This window comes from Halichoerus grypus, chromosome 8 (assembly GCF_964656455.1).
Source record: "Halichoerus grypus chromosome 8, mHalGry1.hap1.1, whole genome shotgun sequence".
NCBI lineage: Eukaryota > Metazoa > Chordata > Mammalia > Carnivora > Phocidae > Halichoerus > Halichoerus grypus.
In genome coordinates, this window is record NC_135719.1 from 127,579,215 (window position 1) to 127,593,156 (window position 13,942).

A 13,942-nucleotide genomic window follows, 5' to 3' on the forward strand; every position below is an offset into this window, starting at 1 on the left:
AGAGGATAACTTTTAAAAGACTGGACCAGAAGGACACTTTAAATGTTGCTACATGCTTCATTTATATCTTCCATTATTAATGTAACTAATGTTACCACTGCCATTAACCCAAGGAATATTAAACACTAAGGCTGCAGTGAATTCCACATCAAACTCACTGTTGTGTTTGAAGATTCGAATGGTTGCTCCCGAGAGTCTGGCTCCTAGAACCAGCGAAGCATGGTTCAGTTCATCACTCAGAATCAGGCAACCCTGCAAAACCACCAGCACAGAAAGGTAAGAAGCTAGGGGGAAAGGTTTACTTACACAAATTACAAAATGCTAAAATCATTAATAATGGTATCTTATTAAGGAAAGCTTATACAACAGCAAAATTATCAATTTCAAGAAGGAAAGTATACATATTTTTGTTTTTGCAAAATTAACTTACTTAAGTAGATACAAAATTCTAGCCTTTTAATTTCTTCAGTCCTATGACTGACTTAAATATTCAGATATGTAGCAACAGGCTATTATTTATACCTAAAATCTGATATATCAGATAGTCTTCATGGGGTTTCAGTTTCGCTGGTTTGATGGCATTCCATATGAGTTTTGGTATGATGTGCTACTGTTTGTGGAAAAAGTGGTGGACAAGGGAGCTGAGGGAGTAAAACTTTCTTCCTCTCACTCCTAATAATGCCCTGAATTCAATGAGGATTCCACTTACTAATACTCTCCCCACTGACATGAAGTGTAGGCCTCAATTTTGCCTTTAAAATCTCTCAATAAGCTCTACTTTAACATGTTAACATGAGTTTCTCCTAAGGCAACAAGAAAAGGCTGAAGTTCTCAGGGATTTTATTTCATTCCAGGTTCTTACTCTTCCACAGCTCAGGCCCTTCAACCTGTAAGAACTGAACTCAGAAACAGGTTTTTCTGCCAACAGTGTCCTCAAAATATCCACTTAGATTTTACAGTAAGGTGCAGAAAGTATCAGCATGTTCCCAGGAGAAAAAAAAAAGAAGACACACACACACACACAAACACTGATTTATAACAAAATATTCTTAGAGGGATACTTAAGAAACTCATTACAGCAGATGTCTGCAATTTTTACACTGTGCAAAATTTTTGTTATTAAGATAAAAAGCTATCTAGTTAAAAATGTGTACATTAAAAAGGAGAAGTAGAGCTGGAGGTACCAGTATGGGCTGATGGGTTTTAAAATGTATATGTAAAGTATACACATACACACAGACCTGTGTATGCATGAGTTAGTATACAAGCATATATTTTTCTAGCTCTAAGCACTGAGGGACAAGAAGCAGTGACACCCAGGTGGCCGTAAACACAACAGACCTTGATTTCTAAATACCACCCTCCAGTAAAATGAACCAGGGCTCAATGGAGAACTGGTTGACCCCAAAGCTAAAATAGGTTTAAAAAAAAAAAAAAAAAAAGCTCAGAGCCTCTTGTCATGCTACAAAGTAAGAAAGTGCTCTTCGGGGGAAAAAAAAGGATGAGCACATATTCAAATGGCACAGGAGCCCACCTGAAAGATCTCCCAATGGCCAAAACTGGAACAACCCGAGCAACAAAATAAAGGGCAATCATGCTGGACCCAAATAATAAAATATTCACGAATCTATACTAATGTAAATGAATAGGGGAGAAGCAACAACTCTTCCTTCAGAAGAGTCAAGGTAAGGAAAGACAGGAACTGTCACACATTGGAGACTGAGGAGATACCATGCAGATCCTCGACAGAAAATGGTATCGGTGGAAAACCTGGTGAAATTGAAATAAGTTCTGTACTTCAGTGAATTGTATTGTAGCAAGGTTAATTTTTGGGGTCTGAAAAATTCCACTGTTAGTACGATATTAACATAAAAGGAAGCTGAGTGAAGGGTATACAGGAACTCTGTATTCTTTTACAACTCTAAATTAATCTTTGAAAAAAAGTGTTAAAATTGGGGGGGGTGGAAAAGGAGAGAAACTGGGGAAGAAAATGAAGAGATACTGAATTTCTCTTCTGCAAGTCTTCAGCCCTTTACTTACCACTCTTGGCATTCCACTATACCTTAAAAGGATCCCCCTCCTTCCCCTCCATACAATTTTATTTTCTTCTCTTTACAGCCCTTTTTTTTCTTGACAAAATCTGCAATATAACTTGCTATTTGCCTCCTTTTTAGACAGCCTTATTCACCATTTCTATGTATCAATCTACTATGAGGCTCTATTACATCGTTAGTTCAAAAATAAAATAAAAATTAAATGTCAGCAGTTAAAAGCTAAGTGCTTAATATGTTCCAGGCATTATGTTAAGGGTTTTAAAGGCAATATTACTTTTAATCCCCATTAAAAAAATCTATGAGGCAGGTACTATTATTATCCCCACTTTACATAAGAGGAAGCTCCCTTTTAGAGGAGTTACAAATCTTGCTCAAGGTCACAAGCTTAGTGAGTGTGACTCATTACAAAGCTTCTGCTTCCAGAACACATGATCTTAATCTATAATACACTACCTCCCCCTGCCTTTAAGCTGAAAAATCAACCACCTCACAAATTTAGTATCAGATTCAAAGAAATATTAAAACTGGATTAGTTTCTGTCTTTAATGGATTAAATGATACTTAATAACATTCAGCTATAAAGTTTGATTTGAAAGATAAATCTTTAAGGTAGTATCTTCCAAGTCTGTATACAAGATCTCTAATTCTACGTGATTAGTTTCTGAACATACAGGGAAGAGCAGGATGAGATCATTTAACCCTCTAGTGTGAAAAGTTCTGAGAAATTCCAAATAAGAATCTCAAGATTTATGCCACTCAAATGCAGGACAGGAATGTATTATAATCAATATGAAGTCAAAGAACTATTCATTTATGTCTTTCGAGGTATCTGTCCATTGTATCTAAGTTGTTGAATTTACCAGCATAAAGTTGTTCTTAATATTTCCTGTTATCCTTTTAATGTCTGTAGGATGTGTAGTGATGTATCCTTTCTCATTCCTGCTACTGGTATTTGTGTCTTCTCTAGTTTTTGTCCTCACCAGTCTGGCTAGAGATTTATCAATTTTATTCATTTTCTCAAGGAACCACCTTTGCGGGGCACCTGGGGGCTTGCTTAGTTGGTTAAGCGTTTGCCTTTGGCTCAGGTCATGATCCCGGGGTCCTGGGATCGAGCCTCGGGTCTGGCTCCCTGCTCAGAGGGGAGCCTGCTTCTCCCTCTCCCTCTGTCTCTCAAATAAATAAATAAAATCTTAAAAAAAAAGAACCACCTTGGTTTCACTCATTTTTCCTAATTCATTGACTTCTGAATTTAGCTTTATTTTATCGTTCCTCTATTTGAAATCTTTGGGTTTAATCTCTTCTTTTTTGAAGTCCTTATGTAGATGGCTGATTCAAAACTCTTCTTTTTTTCTTAATACAAGCCCTTAACAGCTATATATTCCATCTGAGTATTGCTTTAGTTTCATCCCACATACTGTAATATGCTACATTTCCATTTAACTCGAAGTATTTTCTATTTTTCCTTTCTTCTTTGACTTACGGGTTATTTGGAAGTATGTTGTTTCATTTTCAAATATTTGAGGATTTTCCAGATATCTTTGTGTTACTGATTTCTAATTTAATTCCATATGATCAGAGAACATACTTTGAATAATTTAAATTTTTAAAAATTTGTTGAGGCTTTTTTAACAGCCCAGAAAATGGTCTATCTTGGTAAATGTTTTGCTGTTGTTGGGTGAAGTGTTTCATAAATGTCAATTAAGTCAAGGTGGTTGATGTTTTTCAAGTGTTCCATAACCTTACTAAATTTCTGTCTAGTTCTTCTATCAATTATTCAGAGAGGGGAATGGAGATCTCTAATAATAATTATGTATTTGTCTATTTCTCCTTCCAATTTCTTCAACTTTTCCTTCATGTACTTTGAAGCTCTATTATTAGGTACCTACATGTTTAAAATTGTTATGTCTTTTTGGGACACCTGGGTGGCTCAGTCAGTTAAGCACCCAACTGTTGATTTCAGCTCAGGTCTGGACTCAGGGTCATGGGATTGAGCCCCATGCTGGGCTCTGTGCTCGGCGCAAAGTCTGCTTGAGATTCCCTCTCCCTCTCTGTCTGCCCCTCCCGACCCCCCAATTTGTGCACTTGTGTGTGTGTGTGTGTGTGTGTGTATGCGCACGCACGCTCTCTCTAAAAAAAATAAAAAATAAAAACCTTGAGGGCCCTTTCAAGCTGAGAGTGCCAACCTGCTAAAATGTGATTTACAGAGTTTCTTATCTCTTCTCTCCTTAACTGCCCCCTTACAAACTCTACCCACACATACACTTTTATTACTATTATTACTACTACTTTTAATCTTCATTATTATTAACCTATATTATTACTTTTAACCTGTATCATTACCTGTATTTTACATATATACACATATTTTGCCCATATATCTCTGAGCACCATGCATTATGATAGGAACAAGTATTAGCGTATTTACGTATTTTTGTATTTTTCTACTTAGGAAAAACCATCTGTTAAATAACCTTCCAAACTAAAATTCTTTCTTTCAAAATTTTAGCCTTTTATGAGGTTTTTATTTCTTAGAATCCCTTTCAAAACTATATGAAATGAAGAAGGCAAGAGTCATCTAATGGGAGAGAAAGAATCATGGGTTCTAGCAAGAAAGCTTCAACTGATATAAGTCTCCTTGGGATATACTTATCGAAAATTTGTGATAGAAATATCTTTGGGTAGACCATGTGTAGTCTGAAGTTTACAACAGCCTTGGGCTTGCTCTGAATGCTTTACAAAACAAAATATACAAGAGAGTTTTCATAAATGACAGACTAAGTCTTACTTTGCCAACAAGAGCAGGAATGTTCATTGAATTTGTTGCAAATCCCATGCCATATGCCATAGCAGCTTCTACTCCCAAGAAACTTGCCACAAGCTTTTCTAGCTCTTCATGCTTGTCCAGGTTTCCTGTATGGAGAAGTTAATGAAGTTAATACTACCAAATCCCAAATTTAAGAATCACTCATTACTTTATAAAAAGAAATCATAGTCTACATGTGACGACCTTTTCAGACTAAGCTCCATGGAAGAGTATTATGAAAAGAAATGGCTGATAAAGGACACAGTAGTTGAATTCGCCACGTCTGATGGAATTCCTGCAAAGAAGGTTGCCAACAATTTCTCCCATTCCTGCAAACACATGCCAGTTCCAATACAGGCTTTAAGAGGCCTGGCAACATCTGCTTTTATACTTTTGGAGTCAGCTACCACGTAAAACAGTCTAACTAGCTGTTGTAAAGAGAGACCACATGGAGAGGGAGAAGCTCTGGAGGATAAGAGACTATCTGAAAGGGGAATGCAGGGCTCAGTCAGCCCTCACCTGATCCCAATACCCAGCTGAGGTGCCAAACATATAAGTGAAGCCATCCTGGACACTCTGTCATTGGCCAGAATGCCCCACCCATATCACATGGAGTCAAGATAAATGTCAAGCCCTCCCCAAATCGCAGCATCAAGCAAATAAATGTATGTTTCTGTTTTAAGTCACTAAATTTTGTAATATGTTATGTAGCAAAAGACAAATTAAAAAGCATCCTCCTTCACTTTGTATTGTGATTTTATATCAATACTCAAATTGTTAAGGACCAAACAAGACTGATCAATGATACTAGCTAAATGCAGAAAAGATGATGAGAAAAAAGACTGCTGAACTAGGATGCTACATGTCCTCAAAGCTTTAAGCAAGTCATTTAACCTCTCTGGGCTTCAGTTTCTTATCTGCTAAATACTAATAATAATATTTGCTCTATCTACCTCATGATATTGTTGAGGACCCAAAGAGAGAACAGGTTCAAGCAGTTTATAAAGTATAAAATGCCAAAAAGATGTAAGGTTTGATTACTATATGTCATCACTGCACAATGCTTCCTTAACCACATCATTAAGGACCCTGAAGGTAAATGACCCAGATACATTTGCCAGTCTTTAGATCCACGAGAAATAATGAGGAATTATTGTCTTAATCCACTAAGTTTTGGGGTGATTCACTGTAATAAATATCCTGGAAGTTGCCTTATAATTTCTATAGTAATCAGTTCTCTCAAACAAAATGGAAGAATTTGGAATCTTCCTATGAACAAAAATTAATTCTCTTCAGGGGCTCCTGGGTAGCTCAGTTGGTTAACTGCCTTTGGCTCAGGTCATGATCCTGGGGTCCTGGGTTCGAGCCCCGCATCTCGAGCTCCCTGCTCAGCCTGCTTCTCCCTCTGCACTCGCGCTACCTCAAATAAATAAACAAAATCTTTAAAAAAAAATTAATTCTCTTTATACAAACCTGTTCACCTTTACATTTTATAGACTTAACAATAATAATAAAAATAGTTAACATTGAGTGTTTTCCATGTCACAAGCACTTTACATGAATTAGCTGATTTAATTCTTTTTTTTTTTTTTAAAGATTTCATTTATTTATTTGACAGAGAGAGCGAGAGAGCACAAGCAGGGGGAGCAGGAGAAGGTGAGGGAGAAGCAGGCTCCCTGCCGAGCAGGGAGCCCGATGCGGGACCCGATCCCAGGACCCCGGGATCATGACCTGAGCCGAAGGCAGACGCCCAACCAACTGAGCCACCCAGGCGCCCCTGATTTAATTCTTCAAAGAGCCCTATAAGATAGGAATTATTATCAGCCTCCAATTACCGGTATGGAAACATATTAACCGTCATATGTCCATGGGGTCAGTAGTAGTAAGTGGCACCCTTAACCACTATCATTTGTAAAAGCCAACAAAGTCAACATTAAAGTTATAAATGAATCAAATATTTATGGAACCTTTCTAGACACATTTTATAATATAATGAAAAAGGTAAATATGTCTCAAAATGTGTTGAAAGCATTAAAATCATCCATTACTTCAGAAGCTATAAGGCAAAGTACGTATTTGGATGCTTACTATTCTAGCTCTGTACCAGCATTATTCCCTCCTGAGTAGCACAGTTAAGAACATCAGCTGGCCAAACAGAGCCTACGCTTACCGATTTCCTGCCGAGTGCTACACACTCCAACTCCATACTCCTCTAGGACTTTGGCAGCTGCCTCTTGACATGATCCTGTATTCCGTGCAAAGCCGAGATAGTTGTAGGAACCCATGTTTATAACGCCTTTAATTATATTCCCTGTGTACCTGTATTTCAATAGCATAAAAGTTCATGAAACTCATGAGCAAATCAAATACTTACATGTGATAATAAACATATTGGTAGTACAAAAGGAAGCACAATATACAGGAAATAAGGACAATATGGCCTAGGTGAAAAGCAGCTCAAACTCACTACCAATTAAGAAAATGAAAGTTAAAACAAAATACTAATTTTCACTTACCAATAATGATAAAAGATTTAAAAACTGACCATATCCAGTGCTGGCCAAGACAGTCTCATATACTGTAGATAAGAATATCAGTCAGTACTTTTTTTTTTTTTGGAGGGCAGTTTGGCAGCACTTATCCATTTAAAAGATAAACATACTTTTTGACTCAGCAATCTCCACACACATATGAAAAAATATATGCATAAAGATCCTTTAAGAGTCACTACACAATGGGGTACCTGGGTGGCTCAGTTGGTTGAGCATCCAACTCTTGGTTTTGGCTCAGGTCATGACCTCAGGGTGGTGGGATAGAGCCCCGAGTTGGGCTCTGTGCTCCGCAGGGAGTCTGTTTGAGATTCTCTCCTTCTCCCTCTGTCCCTCCACCCCCACGCGCACTCTCTCTCTAAAATAAGTAAAATCAAATCTTAAAAAAAAAAAAAGAGTCACTACACAATTTTACTTACTACACTGGCACACAGGCCAGTGACATTCCACATGCGGAAGCTCAGTCAGCCTGGGCCCACAAGTGACAACAACTTGGTTCAGAGGCTCCACCAACCTAAGGCGGACACGAAGTGTGGACAAGAAATAAACCATTGCTACTTGAACTCTGAGATTTTGGGGTTTTTAACAAAGGATGATGTGACCCAACCTCTATATACTATATACGGCTATACTTTAGGATACTCAGTAGCCACTACTAATAATGAATTTGCTGTGATACAGATAAGCAGGATATTACCAGCATGTTAGCAAGGAAAAAAGCAAGACATAAAATGATTTCTGTAGTATGATTCCATATTTATAAATCAAAAACTACCTGTATGTCACCCCATAGATTCACTACATACATGCCCCACAGAAAACATCTGGAGGAATCATATACAACAAACTGGTAACAATGGTCACCTATGGGGAGTGAAGACTTGTGAAGAAATGGGTTTGCAGAAGGGATAGTGGTTAGTTGTCATGGGAGAACATTTCATTTATCTGTATTATTTGTCTTTTTTTTTTTTAAATAATAACAATGCAACCATGTAATACTTGTGCTATCTAAACAATAAAATTTTATGAGTATGCAAAGTTTTCTAAACTATTCAATCTATTTAAGTAAAAGCATTCCATATGTCCTTGAATCATGTGAGAAATCAAAATATCCAGAAGTAAATTCAGACACTTGATTCTGGTAAGTGGCGTAACAGGACAGTTTTTGTTTTTTTGTTTTTTTTGTTTGTTTTTCTTTTTAATAAGTCGAGTTTTGTTTTCAAATATAATCCAACACAGTATCAAATGTAATAGAAAAATGCATTTTAAAAATCTGGATAACAAAAAAGATCTGGATAACAATGAACAATATGCAAGGAAAGTAATTATGTTGTACTGTACTCTCAGCTTCTACTCTTGTTTTAACAGATTACTCAATTTGCAACAGAATGTATTCTGAAGTGAAGAAATTCTTTTTTTCTTGCTGTCAAGAAATAATTTCCCAACTGAGACTCACTTGAAGGACCAGTTGTAATCATGAGACTGCCTCTCCATGATGTCCACCCTGGCTCCAGGCACACTGCAGATCGGTCGATTCCAGTTGTCTCTAATCCTCATGTAGAGGTTCCTTGTATAGAAGTTTTCGAAATCCTGATACAATGACACAAAGTCCTGCCAACAGATGGTGAAATACCATGAATTTAACTGAATTACTTCAGAAAATTTTTACAACTTCCCTTTCCATGTTGCAAAAGTGCTTGAAAATGAGAGGCCAATTATACTGAATTAACGATAAGGAAAACATTTGGAAAGGCACCAATTCTCTACATTAAAACAACTTTAAAACAACTCTTGGAGCATCTGGCTGGCTCAATCAGTAAGAGCATGCAACTCTTTTTTTTTTCCTTTTTTTAAAGTTTATTTATTTATTTGACAGAGAGACAGCGAGAGAGGGAACACAAGCAAGGGGGAGAGGGAGAGGGAGAAGCAGGCCTCCCGCTGAGCAGGGAGCCTGATGTGGGGCTTGATCCCAGGACCCTGGGATCATGACCTGAGCCGAAGGCAGACGCTTAATGACTGAGCCACCCAGGCACCCGAAGAGCATGCAACTCTTGATCTCAGGATCGTGAGTTCAAGCCCCATATTGGGCATAGAGATTACTTAAAAAAAAAAAAAAAGTAAAAACTCTTAATCAGGTACACGTCACTCGGCTCTGATGGTTACCTATATGAAATGGTTGTAAATAACTACCTGACTGCATGAATATAAAGCCAAAGAATTTAACTTAATAAGTAGACCTCATAAAAATAAAACTTCGTTGTACAATTCTGTCATTTAAATGACTTTCCTTGCTAATAACCTCAAAAGGACTTCTCTCCTGCCTCCCAAGTAATATATTGGGAAATGCCATTAAAAAACACTATAATTTCAGTGTCAAACAAGAAAAGTAATTCTGGAATTAAAATTCCATCTCTGCATATTTTCCAGGATCAAAGTGAAAGACATCCAAAGAAAAATGATAAACAAGAAACACTTAAAAGTAGTTCATATAGAAAGACACTTATCTCAGGTTTCTTTCCTTGGATGGAAGTTAAAAAAAAAAAAAAATATTCTTATGATGAATTCCCACGACCAGGGACTTAGAGCCCTCCCTTCTTCTATGAAATAAGTTACACTAAAAATTAAGTCTATAAAAAATAATCTGGAGCTAAAATGAATGCATAATGTCATGTCCCATGTGGTATGGGACTGCTCAGAACATGATCAGACCACATTAGATCAACTCCTGAAGATAAGGTGTAAACCAAACAAAAAGAAAACTATACTATAGTTTTACTATAGTTAGTAAACTGCTGAACTTCCAGCCCTGAGATCTGGACTTACGTTAAATAAGCTAATCAGAAACATTCAAGTTTAAGCCTTATTTTGTTAGACTTTCATTGCTAAAGAAGACTCTTCATAAAATTTTATAATTAACAACCTTCTATGACATTGGGCTCTAAAGTAACTACTAAATAAACCTCGCAGTAGATAAAATCTTAAATCAGGCTGAGCAGAGTCAGAAAGTACTCTTGGGAATGTGCAGGGGCGCCTGCCTGGGTGGCTCAGTTGGTTAAACGACTGCCTTCGGCTCGGGTCATGATCCCAGGGTCCTGGAATCGAGCCCCACATCTGGCTTCTTGCTCAGAGGGGAGCCTGCTTCTCTCTCTCCCTCTACCTGCTACTCCACCTGCTTGTGCTCTCTCTCTGTCAAATAAATAAATAAAAATTCTTTTTTTTTGAAAGATTTTATTTATTTATTTGACAGAGACACAGCGAGAGAGGGAACACAAGCAGGGGGAGTGGGAGAGGGAGAAGCAGGCTTCCCGCAGAGCAGGGAGCCCGATGTGGGGCTCGATCCCAGGACCTTGGGATCATGACCTGAGCCGAAGGCAGTTGCTTAACGATTGAGCCACCCAGGCGCCCCATAAATAAAAATTCTTAAAAAAAAAAAAAAAAAAGTACTCTTAGGCATGTGCAGTACCTGATACCATCTCTTTCACGATTGGTTCTAACATTTACATTTCCTTAGAGAAAATATCCATAAATAATGTATCTATCACAATTGGAAACTTATTACTTAACTGGTATGTCCCTTTTGATAGTCTCCTCTTCCAACAAGAATACTGAGTGAATGAAAACTGGAACAAAGACATCCAAATTCTAATTTGGGACTTTTCATTCACATGCATTTATTTCCCAAAGGAAAAAACAAAACAAAACAAAAAAGTTGTCTTCAATCCTTTTCAAGTCACATCAAATAGGGTAAATAAACAGTACTAATTCTTCTTGATCTCATTTCCTTATAACCTTTCTAAACACTGCACGTTAATGTTAAAGGTATTGACTCAAACACTGCACATTAATGTTAAAGGTATTAACCCAAACACCTGAGAGAAATACTCCATCACAGACAAATTTTTATTAGCAACAAAGAGCACTATTTTTGTTTTTACTATATAAACAGCAGAAAACACTTTAAAAGTCTGGTCCCCCATCCAAGTACTAACCAGGCCCGACCCTGCTCAGCTTCCGAGATCAGTCTGGTCCCATTTACCAGAAGGCTTACCAAACCCCAGTACAGTAGGAAGGCTGCAGGCTAAAGTGAAGTAGAGCTCCGGGGAACCAGTGACCTAGTGGTGTGTGGCTGGGAGGGGAGAGAGGGAGGGGTTCCATTCTCCCTAACAGACGCTGCCAACATCAGGGAGCTCACGGCTCAGCCTTACACAGAGAACAACCAAGCCCCTGAGATGGGAACAGACTTGCACAGATGGGAAGTTGCCACGGTGAGGGGATGTTAGAGACCAAAGGCAGTTGGGACAGAATGACAGAAGAGACGGACTCATGGCCAGGGCAGCAGTCTCACCGCAGTTAGAAGGTTTGGTGGAGAGAGCTGAAAGGCAGCTACCCAAACTCCCTGCAGCTTAGCAATGAAAAATGGAAATGGAAAGGGATCACTATTCAGGGTTCTAGTTCTAGGCAACAAGGGTGGGTGTCCATTTCAAAAAATATCTCATCCAGTTTAAATATTCAAGGACTAGAGCCTTCTCTCTTCATTCATCCATTCAAATACCTTTTACTGAATACTTCTGCCAGCCTCTGGATATATTAAAGAACATGACCATTCTTTCTGCAAACTCTGACACCCCCACTACTACTACCCTCCCCCTCCCCACCCTGCCCCCCATCCCACTCCACAACCCCACCCCACCCCCTTTTCCCCCCTCAGTTTAGTCACTGTGAAATGACTTTAGTCAGGGCTGACCTAATGCCTGTTTGCTCAGTAACTGAACAAACATTTACTGACCTGTTCTTTCCAGGGACTAAGCTAGGCATTGGGGATAAAAATGAGTAAGACGCAACCTCTACACTCCCAAGATCTCTTAAAGGAGTGGAGTGGCACACAAATGAAGTTACAATACAGTGTAACAAGCACTCTAAAGGGATACTTGCCCAAACAAAAAATACTTAACTGGTGGGTGAGTGGCAATGATAGAGTCAAGTACAAATAGGCTTCATGCACTGTTTGAACTTGATGCATTCCTCTTACACATGTTTCCTGAAGACCTTTCAACAAACCCCACATACTAGCAGATATACATGATAAACAGAGAACAATATCTAGTTAAGCTACACTCTGGATTGCTGGATGTGAAATCCCCAGGTAAGTAACTTCTACCAGTAGCCTCAAAGAGAAAAATTCAAATTCATGGATTTGTTAATTCGGGCTCACTGAAGACCTTACCAAAAGTAGTCTGGAGTCACCTCAATAATTAGACAATAAATATCTTTTATTGGTTGAGGTTGAGTCTTTTAGAAAACATCGTATACTATTCAAAATAAATAGGTACCGCCTATTCTAGTGCCTATGCAGGCCTTAAGATCACAGTGGAAAAGGCTGAGTACTACCACTTTTAGAAGCTGACTTTATTATAACAATTGCCCGTGGTTGTTAAGAGCAATTCTGGCCCAACACAGATGTCCAAATATGATGATAATAAAGATGATGATAATCACAACAGCAGCAAGAGTTCTATTTGAGTACTTATGACACTTATGGTATGTCTTGAGTACTTGATATGTCTTGCATTACATACATTTGCTTTTAAATATCCCTGTACCCTCTTAAAAAAAGATATTACTCCCAATTTCAGAAAGACAAAATGGCTTTCCCATTTAGGGAACTAGCCAGAGGCAGAGCCAGGAGCTTATCCAGGCCTCTTCATTCCAAAGTCTATGCCCATACATTTCCATGACATACAATTTTTTCTGAAAGGTTTATGTGTCACAGCTTTTTGAGCTGCCTGACTTAACAATGTGCATCCCAATTTACTTAGCAGAACACCTGATCACAAGAAAATCTACTTCATCTGATGGTGCTAAGATACTTATGTATCTGGCAAAGATCAGGATGCTTCAAAACTCTCAACCACTGAAACTGAAGACACACAATGACATTTCAAAATTAAAGATAGCTGTTTCTTAGATCTAAAACGGAGTCATCTGTTTGTATGTCCATGTGTATACACACACACGCACACACACAACCCTATGAATACTTCAATTCAAAAGACTCAACACTTTTCATTGTTATTACCACCACTCCCAATATTATTATCTTAAACATTTACTGAATGTCTAGTAAGTGCAAAACACTCTTCTAGGCACTGGGTGTATAGTAGTAAACAAAAAGATAACAATAATCTCTGCCCTTGTGGAATTTATATTTTGGTGGAAGAGACATATACTAAATGAGACAAATGTATCTTAAACGGTGAAAAATGCTAATGGAAACAAAAATCAGATAAGGAAGGGGGCTGTAAAATGCTGGAGCCATGCTAAAACTTAGCTAGGGTGGCCACAGTAGAATAAAAGAAAAGGAAGCAAGGGAACTCTCCATTTGACCATCTGGAGGAAGAGCTTCCCTGGTAGGCAAACAGCTAATACAACAGCAGTTGGGCGGGAATGTACCCGGTTTATCAAGGAACTCCAAAAGGCCAGTGTGGCTGGAGCAGATGAACAACAGGCTAAGGAGGAGATGATGTCCAGGTTGATAA

At 38.2% G+C, this 13,942-nt stretch overlaps 1 protein-coding gene across 1 annotated transcript in view; it reads right to left on the minus strand.

The window, feature by feature from the left end:
- SPTLC2 (serine palmitoyltransferase long chain base subunit 2) overlaps positions 1–13,942 on the minus strand; it is a 106,856-nt gene that overhangs the window by 62,769 nt on the left and 30,145 nt on the right. The window contains exons 3-6 of the mRNA XM_078054019.1: positions 8,863–9,017; positions 7,028–7,176; positions 4,840–4,964; positions 159–252 (exon numbers count right to left, since the gene is read on the minus strand). Of these exons, the coding sequence (XP_077910145.1) occupies positions 159–252; positions 4,840–4,964; positions 7,028–7,176; positions 8,863–9,017 (523 nt within the window). The remainder of the gene's footprint in view (positions 1–158; positions 253–4,839; positions 4,965–7,027; positions 7,177–8,862; positions 9,018–13,942) is intronic.